This window comes from Polypterus senegalus, chromosome 3 (assembly GCF_016835505.1).
Source record: "Polypterus senegalus isolate Bchr_013 chromosome 3, ASM1683550v1, whole genome shotgun sequence".
NCBI lineage: Eukaryota > Metazoa > Chordata > Cladistia > Polypteriformes > Polypteridae > Polypterus > Polypterus senegalus.
The window spans coordinates 167,128,836-167,149,809 of record NC_053156.1 but is presented as its reverse complement, the minus strand read 5'-3'; the positions used below and the strand labels follow the sequence as shown (position 1 = coordinate 167,149,809).

The 20,974-nt window shown below is 37.1% G+C and overlaps 1 protein-coding gene across 1 annotated transcript in view; it reads left to right on the top strand.

Moving 5' to 3' along the window:
* Nucleotides 1–20,974, top strand: part of ldah (lipid droplet associated hydrolase) — a 260,977-nt gene that overhangs the window by 200,236 nt on the left and 39,767 nt on the right. The window contains exon 5 of the mRNA XM_039749785.1: nucleotides 473–713. Coding sequence (XP_039605719.1) covers nucleotides 473–713 — 241 coding nt within the window. The remainder of the gene's footprint in view (nucleotides 1–472; nucleotides 714–20,974) is intronic.

Sequence of the window (20,974 nt, the reverse complement as noted above, 5' to 3'; positions counted from 1 at the left end):
TAAAACTTCCATGTCAGTCCTGGAGATCTATGAGATTTAAGTCTCCCCTGTGTGTGAAGCTGCTGGTACTCCAGCCCCTGTCATTCCCCTGCCATCCAGGTACCCTCACATAGTTGGCATCTTAAACTTATACCATATGTTATTCTTTGTGGCAATGTTACTTGATGTGTGTGCATAAGCATAAGTTAATGTTTATCTGAAATCATTTAGGATGCCTACTTATGGCCACATCTTTCTCTTTGCTGTAAGCAATATACTGTAATTACAATTAAGCAAAGCAACTAACTATATTCTGCAATCCTGGAATTTCATGCATCATCATTACATTTTGAGTTATTCATTTATTTGACAAATTGCACTCCACATCAAAGGGCTACAAAAAGACAAGTATTTTCAGAATCTGATATGATGCCAGAGGCACTAATAACATGTAGTAGTGCTCATTTGGAATTTTAATGTTTTTGATCTGCAGGTTCTCAAATCTGTGTTGCTGTTTCCAACAATAGAGCGAATGGCTCAGTCACCTCAAGGAAAGCTTATGACTCCTATGCTGTGCCGACTGCGTTATGCAATGTATGTGCCTATTTACCTGCTGTCCTTCCTGCCAGAAAGAGTCAAAGCCTCCATGGTGAGATTGTTGCTGCATCGCCTCCAGACACTGGATGAATCATGTGTTTCTGCCACCATTAACCTCTTTAGTGTGGATTGTACAGGTAAGAAAAAAAAAATTATTTTTCATATGTGGTCACTGATCACATATAATGCATTAAATATTGTGTGTATGTAAGTTCATTAAAAGTTTTTCCCCTATATTTTCAAATTATAATATATATTGTGATGGAACTGGGCCTTCAGCAAGCTCCAAACACAAACATACATTGAGTCCCGGGTTCAATTAAAGAGTGGTTTATTACCTAAAATACCTCAAAAGTAGCACAAAGCACAAGTTCAAGTAATCGTTTTCTTATAATCTCCTCACAATTCAATTATCCTCTCCTTTCAGCACCGCACTGCTCTCCTCCAGTCTTGTGTTGCTTCACATCCTCTCAGCTCTGACTCACCTGGATAAAAGAGTGCGGTCCCTTTTGTTGAGTACGTGAAAGTACTTCCAGTGCCAGGGTCACTGCCCAATGGAAGTACTCCCAGGTCATACAATAGACCCCATAAATTGAGGAGCGGATCTACCTACAGCGCCCCCTTGTAGCACCCATGGTCCCCAGCAGGGCAGTATTGCCAGACTACATCTCCCAGCATTCCCTGCTGGTTCCCAATGGGCACCATCATGGAGGGCTGCTGCCATCTAGCACCTGGGGAATATCTCTCTGTGACATTCTTTTGCTGTTCTTCCCTTTTTTCCCGTCCCGGGAAGGTACTAGAACCATGTCTGGCTGAGATGTCCATCCATCCTCTAGGGTTGCCTTGTCCGGGTGTGACCCCCTTTATTCTCTTGGCTGGGATGCCTTTCTGTACTCTCTGGGCCTCCCGTCCAGGTAAGGGATCTTCGCAACTTCCTCCCAGGATGCCTGTCCATCCCATATTCAGGGAGTGCCACAGAGCTCCAAACCTCAGATACAACTGACACACACACTCTTTCACGGATTCAAATAAAGGTTTTTTCAACCTTTCTGACCAAGACAAATACGATCAACAGTGATTTTTTTCTTCTCTCTTCTTCTTTCCCCCAACTCTTCTTCTTCTTCCCAGAAGTGTTGCCCTTTTCTTCCCAACTCCATCTTGCTGAATGATGTTGAGGGGCTCCTTTTATCTTGGACTTCTTGTGCCATGGCGTAGCCCATCGGAAGTATTTCAAGGTTATTCGGAAGTTCTGTATACCTGGGAGCACAACTCCTTGTAGCATCCTCTGGTAGCACCTGCAATTCCTAGCAGGGCTGACTCACTGCACTATAGGCCCCATTATTCACAGCAGGTATCAGAAAAGGTCGCAAACCCCAGGGATTTTGCCATCTAGCGTGTTGTAGATGCATATAGTTTTGAAATGAAGCCTTCCTCCATCGTTATATATATGCAGTGACTGTGCTCTATGGTACATGGATTGTTTTCTTTGTATTATTGCTACTGGGTCTTCACATTCAGAGTGCTCGTTTTCATATAGTGTCCTCAAATGAGAAGTGTTCACCTTCTCTTATTGTAATATCATTTAGATTTTCTTTTTAAAGCTTATATTGTTCTACAGTTACCTTATTGTTACTAACGAAAAAATTAAAATGTTGACCAGAAGTATATTAAACACCATCGTGCATTATATATGGCTGTAACGAAAAACCAAAACATTCTTACATGAAATACTTATTTCTTCAGTAAGTTTCCATTTTGCAGCCACTATTGCTGGGATTGGCACTGGCTTCAAACAAAACTAAAATAAAAAATAAGGTGAGAAACTGAAAACTTTTGAAAATTAATTTAAGAAAATGTACAGACATTAGCATATGTTCTTAACTAAAATACAGTGTTTTGTTTAGAGTAAGGATAATTTATTAAAATTTATTTAATGTTGCACTGTTTTTGATAATCATTACCACTTTTGAAATTACACATTTTGAGCTTTTAACCTTCAACATTCTGAGTTACTGTGCTATAGCAAATGGTATATACATGCTTGCTGTAGTTGAAGGTGTGTGGTGCTTTTGTGTTTAGTATTTTGATTATATAATTGTGAGATTTTTATTATTATTACATAGGTTTCCTATTATTTTCCACATATTTTGAATTGTAAGGTCAACTTAAATTCAGATTAAGCAGAAGTTAAAAAGGGTTTATTTTTATAAGATGTCTGACAGTGCTTCAGACCAGTCTGATTAAAAATAATATTCCCTCAACACACATCCAAAAAGCAATTATATTTTTGGGCACAGTTACTTGTTTTATTTCAGATCTAGCCATTACTTAAAACACTCTGGTGAGAATGTCTCACAGAGTTTTTTGTTACTTGAGCGATTTAGAGGTGAAAGGTTATCATCCTGAACAGGAGAAAGAAAACTTTTAAAGGAAAAGTACAAAGTAACACTCTCAAAGGCAACAGATTCATAGCCCAATATGTCTTCTTTCCTGATCTGGCAGGTCAGTATGTGTTTACTTGGTGTGGGGAATTCGTCTGATATTTCAGGTGCTGTTTTTTTTTTCTTTGTGAAAAAAATACAGTTTATTTGAAATCTATTGAAACCATAGTATTTTCAAATGATCGTTAGATGTAAATGTGATTCAAGTATTTTATCTGTAATTTGAAGCAGCATCTTTTATATAATACATTTTTTTGATTTTTATTTTCATAACATACAATAATAATTAGAATAAGTGAGAATATCAGTAAAGTTAATGTATGGTTTTGTTTTTTAGCATAATCTTATTCTCAGCCAATGTGCTGTAAAAAAACTATAAATATATATACAGTTTCATAGATAAGGAAATTTTTTCATTAACAAAATGTGTACAGATTTTAATTAAAACCGCAGTGAATGAGTTTAGTCTATTTATAGGCCCTAGCCAAACCTTAATGAAGAGTTGAACAAACTTGAGCTCTGTGGCAGGAAAAATAATGCAGACAACAACACTTTCATACTCTGCTTAGTCCAAACAAGGATAAAAAACATTTATGGAAATTTTATGAGACATCTGTATTTTAAAATGACTATGAGACATCCGTTGCACATTTATATATGTAAAGAAAATATTGCCAGTGAATAGTCCTTGATTAATTGATGATGTGGAAACTGAGTACTTCCTCAGTGACAAGAATTGCTGTAGTGAAATAAATAAATAAATTATGCCTTTTACCAGGAAACAATGTGTTGGTTAATTTATTATCATTAATGTTTCAAATTGCATACTCACAGTACAAAGAAAATGACTTACAGGATAAGTTTGGTATTTTTAAGTCAATAGTATTCTGTCACAATCAGTGTATATAAAAATTGTGTTCTTCAGTTACTTTTTCTTTTCATAAATTTTAACAAATAGCGTGACTTTTCTTGTGGTTTAAAATGGAGTGTATAGAGCAAGGGTTCCCAATGCGTCGATTGCGATTGACCAGTAGATCGGAAAGGGAGTGCAGGTAGATCACGTTGCATTCAAAAAATTTTTTTTAAATGTTGGTCTATCATATATCCTCCCTATGGCATTTGCCACTTGATTGACATACAGGGCGGCCAATCTTGAGATCTCTTTTCTTGTAATGCATTGGTCACCCTGCACGCACGATCAAACATGCGAGCTACTGCAAAACTCCGGCAATCTGAGTGATCTAGTTAGCCTTTCAATTTATATCGACTAAAGAAGGGATTTAAAAAAAAAAATTGTTGTTTATGGACTGGATGTGGAATTGGAAGAGGATTTTTTTCCTCTCTCTTCATAAACGAAGTGCATTTGTCTGATCTGTCAATCTATCATTGCTATTCCAAAGAAGGAAAATGTGGAAAGGTACTTTCGAACTCTTCATAAAAACTACAAAACTGACTTCCTTCCAAAAAGCGATCTGAGAAAGAGAAAGGAGAGGGAACTAAAATCGCAGTTAATCGGACAGCCGTCATTTTTCACTCTGCTGAATTCAAAAGCAAAGGCAGACACACCAAAGCATCGTTCCGGGTGAGTCACTCAATCATTAAGCATAAGAAGTCCTTCCAAGATGGAGAGATGATAAAAGATGCCTTCATTGAAGCAGATGGCTAGAGAGAAATTCCTGGTTTCTCCTTGTCATTAAACATGCAGAATACAAGCAACTTACTAACGATCAATGGCCGCTAGACTTGGCATTTTTTTTCTGACCTGATCAACATGTTGAATGAACTTAATTTACAACTGCAAGGAAAAGAGAAAACCATGGTCAATATGATTAGCTCAGTTAATGCTTTCAAATGAAAAATGCAACATCTGTCCTCAAAGCTGCAGCACCTTGATTTGGGGAACATCCAAAACCTGGCGTCAGAGCTGGAGACGCAATGGAAGGCGTGTGCGCAACTTGACAGCATACGCTACAGAACAGATTGAAAATTGTCCGTCAGACTTTATCTAATGGAAAAAAGTAACGATTCGAGTGTTGCCCAGTATAGCAGAGTAAGAGTAGCGTTTCTTCTTCACAAATGTACTTAATTAAAAGTAAAAAGTATGGTGCAGTAAAACTACTCTTAGAAGTACAATTTTTTTTAAAAGTTACTCAAGTAAATGTAACGGAGTAAATGTAACTCGTTACTACCCACCTCTGATACTCAGTATATATAGGTAGATCATTTTGACCTGGTTGTTTTAAAAGTAGCTCGCAAGCCGAAAAAGTATGGGCACCCCTGGTATAGAGCATCAGTACAAACCTCAAAGAAAGAATTTTAAAGGTCTGAATACCTTTATTTTCGAGCCAAGAATGTTCTTCAGTATTGATATGTTTCTTGAGATTTCATGCATACTGTAAAGCAGAATATCCATGTTGTTTTCAAAAGGCTTATATACAGGTATATGTTTGTGAGCATCTGCCATTTTAAAATAAGTTTGTCTGTGTTCTTCACTTCAATGTGTGCTTCCCTTAATGGCAATCTTTCAAAAATAATGTGTTTTCCAGTAGACTCTTTTGTTCAAAGAAGGATGGCTTTTGCTACAGAGACCTCTCTCATTGTAGTTCCATAACTTTAGCTTCCTTTTAATAGCCAAATGTCAGCATTGCCAGTCCTTTTTAACCTGATTTGATCCTTGGGATGAGTTTAATAGATGATAGGCAAAGATGGAGTGCTTTCTTTTCAACACGTTACAAAAGAAAGATGTACTATTTTACTTCATCTTTTAATTATAGCTATGGAATTACTTAACACTGCTTTAAATGATAATACACATTTCCTTTAGGAAGATGGTATGCTGCTAAGTAATACCGTAACTCTGGTTTCCCATCCAAACACCTTAGTGTTAGATTAATTGGTGATTCACCTCATGAACGGAATGCTGGAGCAGGTTGTAACGTACTTATCTTGAAAAGAATCAATCCAGTTTAAAAATGGATTAATGAGTGGATAGATTATTTTAGTTGCGTAAAGTATAGAATATTTTTTAATTTGTTTTGTTGATTTGTTAGAAGAGTAGTTTTCAAACTAAGTTCTGGAGACTGTTGTTTTTAATTGGATTCTAAGCCTAATTAAGTGAGCTATTATTTCCCAGTTAAGTGTTTTGGGGTTAATGTGGAAATTGCAAAACTAAGTTTGGTACGTATTTATAAAAATATACAAAGCAGTTAAATGGAGATAATGTAGTTTTTTTTACTCTTCAACAACATCTTCATTCTACTTTTCCAGATATGATGGTTGTTTAATCCATTATTTACTGAGTAGTGGGTCTGACACTTAACTAGTTGCATTCTTTCATCATTCAGTGTTGTTTACCCTGGTGTCTGCTCTTGTTGTTTTTAGTTGTCATTACTAAGATGTAATAAATGAAGTAAACTACACAGAAAAAGGGCAACAAACAACAAAAGAGAGAGGCATTTAAAGCTGTAGAAAGAATAGAAATATTTCTAAATGTCTGATAGATGTAAAATAATACTGCTGTGCTTTTCTGAATGCAGAATAAGAACAAAAAAAAACAGCTAATTAAAGTAGATAATTTATTATCAAAATTTATCACTGATTTGTTCTGGTCAGAACAAAAATCTGCAGCCACATAGGAGACTGGGACTCAGGTTGGGAGCCACTGTGCTAGACAGTTAATGACCAGGGGCCTCATGCATAACGCCATGCGAAGAATTCACACTATAACATGGCGTACGGACAAAGCGGAAATGTGCATCCGCACAATAAAATCCAGATGCATAAATCTCTGTGAACGCCAACTTCCACGTTCTTCCGCTACATAAATCCCAGTCAGCGTGAAAAGTAACGCACACGCCTGCTGCCCCACCCCGACTCCTCCCAGAATTATGCCTCTTTGAATATGCAAATCAACATAAATAGCCCTTAGGCTCAGCGTTCTGTGAAAGGCAAAGGCAATGGCAAGAGCACAGGGGAAATAGAAGAATTTCAGTAAATACCATGTGGAGGAAAGGAAAAACGTACTGTTTGTTGGTTTAAACAGTGGTATAAACAACAAAAGGAAGTTGATCGAGCGACACAGAGTGTCGGAGAAACTCGAAAGCTCAAGTTCACAAGTCGTACAGTGCCCGAAATTAAAAGGAAGTTGTCAAATATCAAAGTCATAGTGAAAAGGTGAGTCGTAGAACACCATCTGAGTGTCATATGAAAGATTATTAGGGTAAAGAGAAAAAATAGGCACACAGTGGGGAAAAAAGCACGAAATGTCAACTTTAATTTTGAAATTTCCACCTTAATCACGTAGTTTATTTTGTCATTAAAGTAGAACATTATAAACTTCATCGTTAAATCATTTAATTTACTAGTTTCTCAAAGCCCATCATAACTAAAGTAGCACGTGAAATGCTTTGTTTTATATTTGATCTTCTATGTGTGTGAATCAGTACATGCTTCTTAAACAGGCTTTCCCTTCCTCCGACAGGAAACAGAATCCATTACATTTGTGATATTACAGCTCTTTGAATAATTAAAATACTGAGAGGTATACTTGATATCATTTTTATGATGATAGGAGTTAAAGCATGTTATTAAACATGGGAACATGGTAGCGCAGTGATTGTTCATGTCTCATGCAAAATGCTTGCTGCGCCATGCGTGACCTTCAATGAAATAATTTATTGCAGCAGTACTGTCTCTTTCAAACATACTAACCCCCAATTCCTGTCCTTACTTTTCTTTCTCCAAATACCCAATCGCCACACAACCAGCTCTGTAATAGACGTTAAGCCATCTGTAAGCTTAGAACGCAGATTCTTCAAAACATTTAGGGAACATTGAAATATCTTCGTAGTACATGCTTAATTATTCTATCCATCTATCCTTCCAGTGTTGCACCAGCCCCAGCAAGAATACAGCGGGAGGCAGGAACAATCCATGAATGGAGCGCCAGCTCCTCGCTAGCGCTGCAGCACCGTGTCCTCACATGTTTAATTATTAACAATATAGATTATTTAAATTAAGTTAAAGTTTTATCTGTATAATATAATAAACATATTTTGCTGCATTTCATCTTAACAATTATATTGTCATCATATGTAAATATGTGCTTTATAAAGTGGCTCAGGTTGTGCAATATTATAACTGTATCGCAAGTTTACAGTGTGGTAATTATACTTATAAGTACAAAGTGTTCTAGGAGCACTTGATTGACTGATTGAGTGAGTTTATAGTTCTTGGGATGATACTGTTTCTGAACTGCGAGGAAAGGCTGCGAAGCGTTTGCCATATGAGAGCAGTTCAATAGACAGCATGGCTGAGGCAGCGTGTGCTTGATGCTGTATACTGATAATTCTCTTTCCAGTCAGCTGCTGTAGAGCTGTGATTCCCCACTCAGATACAGTGATATAAATACTCCAAGTGGTGCAGTGAGAGTAATATGGAAAAAGACGATCCGCTGTGGCAACCCCTAACGGGAGCAGCTGAAAGAAGAAGAAGAAGAAGGTGCAGTGAGAGTAACAGTGCTAAAGCAGCTATGGTATTTAGAATAGTTTGACCATTCTGTGGACCATTATATTGTTACAGGTTAACTACAATCAGATGCATTAAACTAATAAACAATATGCAGTTAAGTTCAGTGTATTTACAGTATAATGCCGCGTCAGGGATGAGGATCTAAAAAATAAAGGGAAACCACACTGGAACAGTAGCACTGCTTTGATGCTTGGTGCTGCCAGTTTGCAAAACCAAGCAGAGAACTTGCATACACCAGGGATGGAGTTACCATGAAAATGTGCGTGGCTTTACGGCAAGTTTAGTTTTTATACATCGCGATTTGAACGTGGAAAAGTTTGTGCGCAACATTTTTGTGCGTACACACCATTTATACATGAGGCCCCAGATCTGGTACTGATAAGTACTGAACACACACAGATTTCACAGCAACTATCCATTTAATCCTTAACTTATTTCTAATTTAATTAAATCATTGTTTGGGTGGTCATTTTATTTTCCAAATTCCATATTTACTTTTTATTTTCAGAACTACCCTGTAGTGTTACTTTTGCTCTAGTTGCATAGTTGCATTAAAAGTGAAATGTCATCAAAAGTTTTAGTTTATAGATCTTTATTAAGCCTCTTTGATCAGCCTGTTAAGAAAGTCTCTGTTTAAAGAGATCGTACAGGGGTGATCAGTTCAGAGGGAATAAAAGAGGATAAATACAAATAGCAGGGTTTCTAGCTATGCAGCATCTTAAGAACTGTTATTTGTATATGTATTTTAGTAATTGGCATGGCAAAGAATTTGATCTTATGGAATCTTAATTACTTTTTTTTCTGTACCTCATTTATATCCACCCATGTTTCCAGGTAAACATGCAGGAAATCATATATGATTTTTACACAGTTATAATTCATTTGATTGCAAAAGAGCATATTGAGAATTTTACAGCTGTAATCAGTCTACTAATTATAATTATTATACGTTTAGCTGACTTGCTCAGGATTGCATAATGTGCCAAAGGCTGGAGCTAACTTAAATCTTAATCACTATCTCATACTTCCTTCTTCATGTCATTATATATTCACCTGCATTTTGTGGGAGATAATGCTCCTGTTTTTATGTTCTAGTTTGACCTATATAAAGCCTCTAAGCCCAGAGTTCACAGGTTGGGGTACATTAAAGTGTATATGTTACACATAATATAAATACTTACATACAGACATGATATTCTAACATGACTTTTTACAAATTTGCCAAAAATATAAAATAATTATAGCTTGTACAGTCTTCCAGAAAATTAAACTATCATGATTTCAGAGCTTGTTATGGAAGTAGCTTGGAGGAATTGCCTAATCACTATTCAGTTGTCTCTTGGTATCCATTAGGTTTGATTCCAGGATACTCCATAGATTCCAAAATCCATAGATGCTTTAGTCCCCCATATAAAATGTCATAGTACATTATTTGCATATAACCTACGCATATTCCTCCCCTATACTTTAAATCATCTCTAGATTACTTATAATAACACTATCAGCACTAACACTTCCATGAATTTAAGCTTCTTTCTGCTTTATTGTGTGAATGCTTGTTTTTACCGGCCTTATGGCCCACTTGTGCAAAATGAAGCTTTTCAAAAGATATAAAGAGTTTTATTTTCTCATCGAGAGATAGCATTTCACAATCCCTCTTAGCCTTTGAGTTTGCACTGATTGAATCCCTGTACTTTGCACACGCCTCCCATCTCTACTAGAAATTGGATAGTTTAGTGAGGTCCTCAGATCTGCCCTGCTGCAATTGTACACCGCCTCTGCTATAGCACCAGGTAGATGGTCAAACTTGAGTAAAAGAGGAAGTAAAAAATTGTAACAAGGTTTATGAAGATGAGACACTGCTAGAATCCTCAATGGGTGAGATCAAAGGGCCGATGCATCTGCCTAACCCTGTCTCTCCCCATTGGTCAAGAGCAAGTGTCCCGCGGGGTATGTCTACATATCACTTCAGTCACAAGGATTCAGTATTGTGCCAGCAATGTGGCAAATTCAAGTTTTGCTTTTTGGAACTTTCTAGAATTTTTTTTTTTCATGAATATTTATGACCCTCAGTTGATGAATCTGTGAATGCGAAATGTGCAGATTCGGAAGGCTAACTGTAATTATATTTCTTGTTGTATAATGTATTAACTGGTAGAGTTCTCTGACATTTAAGAACAGCATTATTTTTAAATACACTTAGCAAGCTACAAATCTTTTGACACATAAAGCATCACATCTCCCCTTTCTAAGTCATGTTTCATAAATCTTATTGCAACTATGTTTTTGTTTGCATGGTAGAAATCAGGAACATTTAGTACAGGATAAATCAAAGGAAACTACTTTACAAAGCACAGAGTCATGATCACTTTGAATTTTATGCTAACATTCCTATTTGAAAGTATAATTATTTTATTACTCCTGCAATTCTGTGTGTTTTCAGTACTAAGGCCAAAATGTCCATTTTATGTAAGCAGCATTTTGTCAAAGATGTTAAGAGTTAATAGATGATTACCAGCCGTTTCCTAGTAAAAGGCATGATTTATTTATTTTTGTCGTAATAGTTGCTAATCAGCTTTTTTGATATTTATTACAATTTAATTTTCTTTTAACTCTCATACTGCATTTATGTTCATATGTGGCAAAAACAAAGAAAAAAGATTCCATATTTTAATACAAATAAGTTAATTTCTTTTGGTTGTATATTTCCAAAATATGGTTATTTTTTTAAATGTACTGTATAATGTCATTATAAAAAGTAGATTTTTTTGATTCTTTAAGCACTGTTTTCATTTTTCTGCTTTATTTTTGTATAACCTATTTAATCTTTGCAATGCATATTTCTGTAACCTGTAAATCATTTTATATGGCCTGAATACCTCCTGTAGCTGCTGGTATATTACTCATCTTTACCCTGGACAATTCTTGAAAAACAAGGACTGAATTTTTTGCATCCATAACCATCTAAGTTATTTCCTTCATTTAATGTGTATGGATATTTGTAAAGCACATACAGAATGTTTGCAATGAATAAAGTAGCATGATTTTACATATATGCAACTATTGTAAGATCCTCTTTTACTTTGATATTGAGATATTTCAAGGAATATCTTTCGTTTTGTGTTTTATTATGACACCTGCACAAAATGAAAATAGATGACGCAATAATGTGGTTCAAAATATTAGTATCTGTATTACTTTTTCTATAAGATGACCTTTAAAGCATAAAATAACACCTTGTTTTATTTGACCTTTAAGTCTATTTAGATGTCAACCTTAGCAAACTTTGCTGATGATACAGCATTTTCTTCTTTCAAGACAATATAGTACTGTATTTCAGTGTAATTTAATAGTGAATTTATTTAAACATCAGTGAGTGTTTACTTTATTGAGTGATTTTTTTTAAGTAACATATAAAAGACTTTATGTAAAGGGTGAAATAAGTTTTTAGTTATTTACTATAATGACCTTTTGTGGTCATACTGGTATTTTGATTCTATTATATACCATTTTTCAAAGCAATAATCATCTAAAGGTCAATGCTGTCTAAATAGAGTATACGTTTATTGGTAACAGTTTAGATATCTATAAGCAGCTATTAACAAGCAGTCTTCATGTTATAAAACAAGTATTTTAATTAATGAAAATTACAGTAGCATATTTCACTAGTTGTATTGTTTTCAATGGTATAATTGTTTATGGCATAGTTAAAAGTGTTTATAGGCTGTTAGTAATTAGTTTGTAATGGGAACCTAATGTAAAGTGTGTCCTTTTTATTTTGCACAGTAATAGTTTCTATTGGAGTGCACTGCTTGTGTTTGTTTAATGCAGTGTACTGTATTTGATATTGGCATCGTTTGGAATAGCACAGGTTGCAACCTTGATGAGACGCTAATTCATTTCAGCACTGAGACCCATGCTCTAGGATCCTTCTGAGAAATAGTTCCCGTTTACTCACAGAAAGTCACATTTCTTTTGAGTGGCTGTTTCAGGAGTGTATTTAACAATATTTTTGGGGAAAAAATAAGACACATTTTTAGGATTTCCCATTTGAATTCAAAAAAATATTGATTTCAGTGCTCTGCTAAAGAACAGACAAGTCTGATAAAATTGTTTTACTTACTTTCCAAGGCTCTACTTTTCTTATTATGGATCTTGTTTTGTTTGTGATCTGACTTAACAGATCAATTACCTAAGAGTCTGTGTGTAGGAGCAACATTCCGTTTTCTAAAATTCGTCTTTTAAGCTACATGTTATTAATTGCTGGATGTTCCAGAGATTACTAACCCAGAGACTCTCTGATTGTCTGCAGTAGATCTGAATTAAAACCAAGCTGCTGTGTATTTCTTAGTATTTAAAAAAGTGATTTCTCTTAGATTCAAGATGATAAGCTTGAAATAGTTGATCCTAAGGTGATGCCAGCATTCAGAATGAGATACTGTAGGCTTTTGGAGTCGGTGCTTCCAAACTGATGAATAACTAATCAAATGCTAACTGGAAACACTTGGTTCAACTATTAAACAATTCACAAAATTACCTATGAAGCAATAGGAAATAGATCAAAATAAAAATGATAAACAACATTAATTATGCAAGAAGTATTAAATATGCAGTGTGTGATGTAAAGGCAATCAGGAAGCAGAGCTAAGTACCAAACTTAGATTATTGTTAATGAATTTAAATATTTGGAAACCAGTTAAAAATCAAATAAGAAAATACACAAGAATTAAATGTCAAGTCAAAGTAAAGGTTCTGTAAGCTTTGTAAGCAAAACTAAGAACAACAGAAAAGTGAATTTTGATTTTGAGTTCAAAAATTGTTTAAGTATATATGCTTTAATTTGAAAGAGATCTTACCGTACTTAATTTAAACTCAGTTCTAGCTTAAACCAGTTTTGTCAGGAATATTCAGCACAAACTTACTTGTTTAAAAAGCAGAAAGATGTGGGTTAGATTTTTTTAAGTGTTTATGTAAGTTGCACGTATAAGGAGACTTTTGCAGTTGTAGGTGCACCTCTAGTCTTTTTTTCACATACATCTATCAGTTTACTAGCATACTTGTTTCTAAAGGTTTGAACCCACTAGATTACAAATTGTTTTATGGTGTGCTTTGTTAAGTGCCTTATATGTACAGTATATTGTTTTTTGGGTAAATGGTGCATTATAACATCATGTTTTATTGAGTGCATGCTAAAAGGTGGTTTCAGGTTTTATCTCATTCTGGCATTTGTTTTTGCTCTCTGTCAAGTCCCCATGTTCATGGTAAATGATACTGACCAAAAGAAAAAAAAAAAAAGTAGTAGCGGCATAGGAGCATGCCTTTGTATGCATGTGAAGGATGTGGACACTAATCGAGGGTCTTTCAGAAAAAAGCAAAAAAAAAGCCTTTTGGCCATTAGAGAGCCATAGATACAGTGTATAAGACATAGTGCACTATGAACTCCGACACAGAACATGCTGCAAAAAACAATTTAGTAAGTAAAACTGAACTTTTTATAATACAACAGAAACTAAGAGTATCGAAATGTTGTACTTATTTATCGCAATTTTGGTAGGACATGATAGTGTCAAGTTAAACTATTGAAATAGGCTTCTTTATTTTAAGCAAACAGCATGTTACTATAAACTTTTTTGAGCATTGATTACACTTGAAGCTTTTCCTGAAGCATATCAGTGCAGTCTTTCAAAGACTGCTTTTTTGTGCCTACTCAGGGGTGTAACTAGACAAAATGGGGCCCATGTTAAAGTTTTTAATGGGGCCCTCTAGGATTAGGTACATCATTATACATAGATGCATATCAAACTTTTTGTACATTTTTATTCAAACAGGAAGAATAAAATTATATAATGTAACTAACACACAATTTCTGAAGTCTTTAACTACAAGTGATGTCATTTGCACTAGGATTGCCTTACCCACTTTGCATTGATACCAAAGTTTGCATCACTTATGAAATGTCCCATGTAATTACAGAGTACAGTGCTTTTTAACATTTACTGTAAAATTATATATTGCAAATACTGATAGTAATCATCACAAAAAAATAATTTTCATCACTTGTTGAAGTTATAGGATACCCATCTTTAGCATGCAGTGCCAATACGCGTACATTACGGGAACCACTGTTATCAAATTTTTTGTAAACTTGAAAATGAAGTGACATTGATTAAAACTACATAATATTGCAGTAGCACTGGCAGAGATGTAACTTTTGTGTCCTTATATTTATGTAATTGATATACGATACAAAAAAGAGAAATGACCCATAAGGAACTGTGCTGCATACTAAAGGAGAATTTCACTATAAAAAAAATAACAAAAACTAATAATTTTAATATATATTCCTCTTTCGGAATTTTAAATCGACAAAATCTTGTTTTTTTTTTTTTTTTACTTTCGACCATTTAATTTCATCACAAGTATACACACATAACAAGTAATTTAAAAAAAATACCTCAAGCATTGCCATGGAAGAGAAAGATAGAAAATATTGCATGTCTGGGATTAATTTGGTCAACAATCAAATCTGTCTAAACCAACTGTCACCTAATGACATTTCTAACGTATGATCCAAAACATTTCAGGTTTAGGGTGGCTATGGAATAAAATTGCATGTCTTATCTAGTACTAAATGTTTTGCTATTACATTGACATTTATTTTGCTGTCATATTAACACCTGATTAATGCTTATAAATTCTGATTGCATCTGTCATTTGTAATTTTGAGGCCAGAAGTTTTGATAATATATAAATCATTTTTGATCTAAGCTAAGACGTCAGTTTTTTGGATCATACAATAATTTCAAATAAACAAATGTGATTTTTTATGGCCATTCTTGAGGTATTTTTTATGAATCAGTCCTTACTTTTCAGGTACCTGTATTTGCGGTATGCCATACTTATAACATCATTTACGTGTATATTTGTATCTATGGTTTCAAACACATTACACTTATTACCTTTGAGTAGAGGAGTAATTAATTCAAATCAATCTCACATTGTAACAGATTATCGCAGATTACCTGACCACTTTAGTTTTGAAATGTCACTACCGCGTTCATGCAGTTGTTGACCGAAAAGACTGATTCTGAAACTGAGTAAGGATGTGTTCGAAAACATTGCTAGCAAATTTGTGCTGCCTGCATTCGGTATAACAGTAATTATGCTTTATTTTACAGCATGCAGAAGGAATCCAAATCAATGCCCGGGTTACTCAAGTAATATTTGGACTTCTTTTTTTCCTTTGTATTTATTATTGTTTTATTTGAAGATTTTTTTTTTTTTTTTAATTTCCATGTGACGCTGGGGCCCGTGTGATGTCTCACCCTACACACATGATAGTTACACTCCTGTGCCTACTTTTTGTATAAAATTGTATATGTTAAAAACAATTAAACTTCCTTTCTTAACTTGAAATGAGAGAATACAATTTGAATTGGTAACATTTTGTATTTCATTTAAAAATACATTTAGAAGTTTGGTCAAATTTTCATTCAGCGTTTAGCAGTGCTTGGTCCGCATAAATCTTCAGGAAAAAAAAGGAAAAAAGACATTTTTTAGCATATCAAACTCACTCATATTCACTAGCATCAATTCAGTTTGGAATCAATAATTAACCAAATCTTAAAATTTTAGAAATGATGCTCAGTCCATGAATCTGTAAAATTTGCAAACAGGAAAGAATACATGTAATTAATTTAGTAAAACTATCAGATCTGTACAGTGGTCTTTCTAATAAAAAGGTCACCACCGTCTAAGGTATTCATGACTAGAGGTATTTACAGTGCATCCGGAAAGTATTCACAGAACATCACTTTTTCCACATTTTGTTCTGTTACAGCCTTATTCCAAAATGGATTAAATTCATTTTTTCCTCAGAATTCTACACACATCACTGTATAATGACAACGTGAAAAAAGTTTACTTGAGGGTTTTACAAATGTATTAAAAAAAAAAAACTGAGAAATCACATGTACATAAGTATTCACAGCCTTTGCTCAATACTTGTTGATGCACCTTTGGCAGCAATTACAGTCTCTAGTCTTTTTGAATATGATACCACAAGCTTGGCACACCTATCCTTGGCCAGTTTCGTCCATTTCTTTTTGCAGCACTTCTCAAGCTCCATCAGATTGGATGGGAAGCATTGGTGCACAGCCATTTCAAGATCTCTCCAGAGATGTTCAATCATATTCAAGTCTGGGCTCTGGCTGGGCCACTCAAGGACATTCACAGAGTTGTCCTGAAGTCACTCCTTTGATATCTTGGCTGTGTGCTTAGGGTCGTTGTCCTGCTGAAAGATGAACTGTCGCCCCAGTCTGAGGTCAAGAGCGCTCTGGAGCAGGTTTTCATCCAGGATGCCTCTGTACATTGCTGCAGTCATCTTTCCCTTTATCCTGACTAGTCTCCCAGTTCCTGCTGCTGAAAAACATCCCCACAGCATGATGCTGCCACCACCATTCTTCACTGTAGGGATGGTATTTTCCTGGTGATGAGCGCTGCCTGGTTTTCTCCAAATGTGACGCCTGGCATTCACACCAAAGAGTTCAATCTTTGTCTGATCAGACCAGAGAATTTTGTTTCTCATGGTCTGAAAGTCCTTCAGGTGCCTTTTGGCAGCCATGTGCTTTTTACTAAAGAGTGGCTTCCGTCTGGCCACTCCAACATACAGGCCTGATTGGTGAATTGCTGCAGAGATGGTTGTCCTTCTGAAAGGTTCTCCTCTCTCCACAGAGGACCTCTGGAGCTCTGACAGAGTGACCATTGGGTTCTTGGTCACCTCCATGACTAAGGCCCTTCTCCCCCGATCGCTCAGTTTAGATGGCCGGCCAGCTCTAGGAAGAGTCCTGGTGGTTTCGAACTTCTTCCACTTACAGATGATGGAGGCCACTGTGCTCATTGGGACCTTCAAAGCAGCAGAAATTTTTCTGTAACCTTCCCGTTTTGTGCTTTGAGACAATCCTGTCTCGGAGGTTTACAGACAATTCTTTTGACTTCATGCTTGGTTTGTGCTCTGACATGAACTGTCAACGGTGGGACCTTATATAGACAAGTGTGTGCCTTTTCAAATCATGTCAAATCAACTGAATTTACCACAGGTGGACTCCAATTAAGCTGCAGAAACATTTCAAGGATGATCAGGGGAAACAGGATGCACCTGAGCTCAATTTTGAGCTTCATGGCAAAGGCTGTGAATACTTATGTATTAGTGACTAGCAAAATACCCACGCTTCGTAGCGGCGAAGTACTGCCTTAAAAGTTTTATTAAGAAGAAAATTAAACCTTTTTAAACTGAGGGAAAATATGCCAATAATTATTTGTTAACGATCTCTTTGTATACCACATTGTAAGTTCGGCCCTCCAGTTGTAATATGACCAAGCTGTGTGCTGAGCTTACTCTTAAGCATGCAATGTACAATTGGCCATGTGAACAGTAATCTTGTCTCAAATCTCAGAGCTTGGATTGCCGCTGTCATAATCGGTTTGAATTTCATGGTTTGTTTCAATTACGACAGTATTTGTAGGACTTGTGTTGAAGTGACATTCAGCATCTGTCAAGCGTTGTAAGTATACAACCTGTTTCATCGATAACTTCACATCCAGCTTTTGAGAGTTTAAACATTCATAAACATCAAAGTGTCCACTACTGAAATCGTCACCTGTCAATCTAAGATGTTTAAGAGGCATTGGCGGTTGTCCAAACGTGTAAAATATTTGGCCATTTCGGTACACTTGAAAGCGATAACCGAACAATTCAGCGGCAGCCTGTGGTGTTATGGGTCCACAGCTCGTTGAGTAAAGGCCATTTTTAAATAAATAATCAATGTGCTCGCGGCTTAGCGAGGGCGTTAGCCATAGTGGGCGTGGGGCGATCCGTAGGGTGTGGCGTTTCTCACCTAGTGCACAGGTGAGGAACTGCCCACATTCATGATTGTCCCGCGGCTAATGCTGCAGCTGCTGTGGCCCTCGTCATTTTAAAAAGAAGCGCGAGTCGGTTTTAGGAGGAGAAGAAAAAAGAAACGTTCGGGAAGAGACAGAGAAACGATCGGAGAGTGAAAGGAAATGAGAGGACGGAGGTTACCGGGAGCAGGAGAGGAAGCAGGTCGGTGAGAGAGAGCGAGCAAGAGCGAGCGGCGTCGCGGCGAATGGCTCGTGGACAGCTGCATGGAAGCTGGGTGTTAGGCCGACACCAGCGTGTTTGTGTTGATGTCGCTCCGCTGGCGAGCAGGTAGCGGGAGTGACCAAGGTGAAAGCGACGAGCCGCAGAAGGCCGCAGAAAGGCAGCGGAAGTCGGGAGGCTTGGAGTGGCAGTCCTTGGTGTGGCGTCCTGGAGACCAAGGAGTCCAAGTCTCGAGGCTGGGATGAGAGCCAAACCGAAGCCAGGGATCGGGAGGTCTCCAGTCTTGCGTGTGTTTGAGGAGGGCAGCTGTAGAGAGCGTCTTGCCTGCTGCTTGGCCCATACGGGATAAGCAGGTGAGACGCTAACAGAAGAGCACCAGATTTGTTTGTTGGGTTTTAAGACTGCTTCCAGGAGAAGATTTTAACCTTCGTTTTTTTAAGGATTGTTTTTTCTATTTATTGGTTTTACTCCACGTTCTTTTTATGGATTATTTATTTAATGAATTTGAAGAACTGCACTATTTATGAACTTTGTTTTTGTTGACTGTTTTAATAAAAGCACTTTTGTACTTTCAACCATCCCCTTGCTCAGATGCTCAATTTGCCTCCATTGACTGGCTCACTCGGTTTCATTATCGACGGTGTTGGGTTCAAGGGTTCCCAAACAGCCATGGGAGCGTGGAGCCAGAACCCACATCGTCACACAGCCATCAACTCACATGCAGATGCATAGGTGAAGGGCTTAAGCATTTAACTCTTATAGTGCTCCTGTGTAGTATAATTATCTTCTGTACCATCATCTGTCCACACCTTGAACCTGTCCCAATCATTCAATACATAAGACACAATGTTCCTCCGGATGTCAAGAGTGAGCCTGATATGGCCATGCAATATGTACCAAAGAGAATGGAAAAGGTAGGTGCCATCTCCGAGCATGGAAACCACTCGGTAAGTGACAGTTGTTTGATTGATGGTGATCACCTCGATAGACATGTTAATGTAGGTACGGTTGGAATGATAAAGGAAATGGGTATCTGAACAATGTAAAGTAAGTCTAAAATACCTACACAATAACTATAATCGTAATAAATGAACAATAAAACAGCGGAGAAGCCGTGGATTAAATACAATGGCTGTAGTTATCAGCAGGGAGACGTGAATCCCGTGGCGAAGCAAGGCAGGGAATGTAGAGACTGGAGCGACGGACGGCCTTATATAGGCAGGCAGCCAACAACGCGGGAGGCATTGGGATGGGGGACCCAACGCCGCCTCACACAGTGACCGAGCTGCAGGCTATGAACGTATATATGTACGTAAGTAGGATTCAGTTAGCGTTGGGAAGCTGCGTACCAAATTTCTTGAAGATGGGCCCATAAGTAACAAAGACTGTTGAAAAGTTCAATATGGCGGCCGACAGTGGCATCATACCACCGAAATAAGTACCAAATTTCAGCCTTCTACCTACACGGGAAGTTGGAGAATCAGTGACGTTTGGAAAATTCAATATGGCGGCCGACAGTTGCGTCATACCACCGAAATAAGTATGTACATTGGTTTCGGTTAGCGCAGGGATGCCGCCTACCAAATTTCGTGAAGATGGGGCCATAAATAAGAAAGTTCAACATGGCGGACATTGTCGACAGTTATGACCGTTACGTGTAGAATTTCCAAATGAAACCTGCTTAACTTTTGTAAGTAAGCTGTAAGGAATAAGCCTGCCAAATTTCAGCATTCTACCTACACGAGAAGTTGGAGAATTAGTGATGAGTCAGTCAGTCAGTCAGTCAGTCAGTGAGGGCTTTGCCTTTTATTAGTATAGATGAGCGAGTATGTTCGGCCGAACATGTTTTCGGCTCGAGCATCGCTATACTCGGAGCATGGCGCAACTCGAATGAGCACCACATGTGCTTGTGCTCCATGCTCGAGTCTCCGCCCCGCGCGTTTCGCGGGTTGGAGACAACCAATCAAGGGGCAGGTAAGTACTGCCCTCACTGTAATGCCAGTAGCCATATCAGGTGCTGGCATTACAGTGATTGGCTGACCGGAACATGTCATCGGGTGCTATATATGCAGGCACTGTCATATAATGTTTTAGAGCGTCAGCTCGCCTGTAGGCACTGGCATATAATACAATACAATACAATACAGTTTATTTTTGTACAGCCCAAAATCACACAGGAAATGCCGCAATGGGCTTTAACAGGCCCTGCCTTTTGACAGCCCCCCAGCCTTGACTCTCTGAGAAGACAAGGAAAAACTCCCAATAAAAACCTTGTAGGGAAAAATGGAAGAAACCTCGGGAAAGGCAG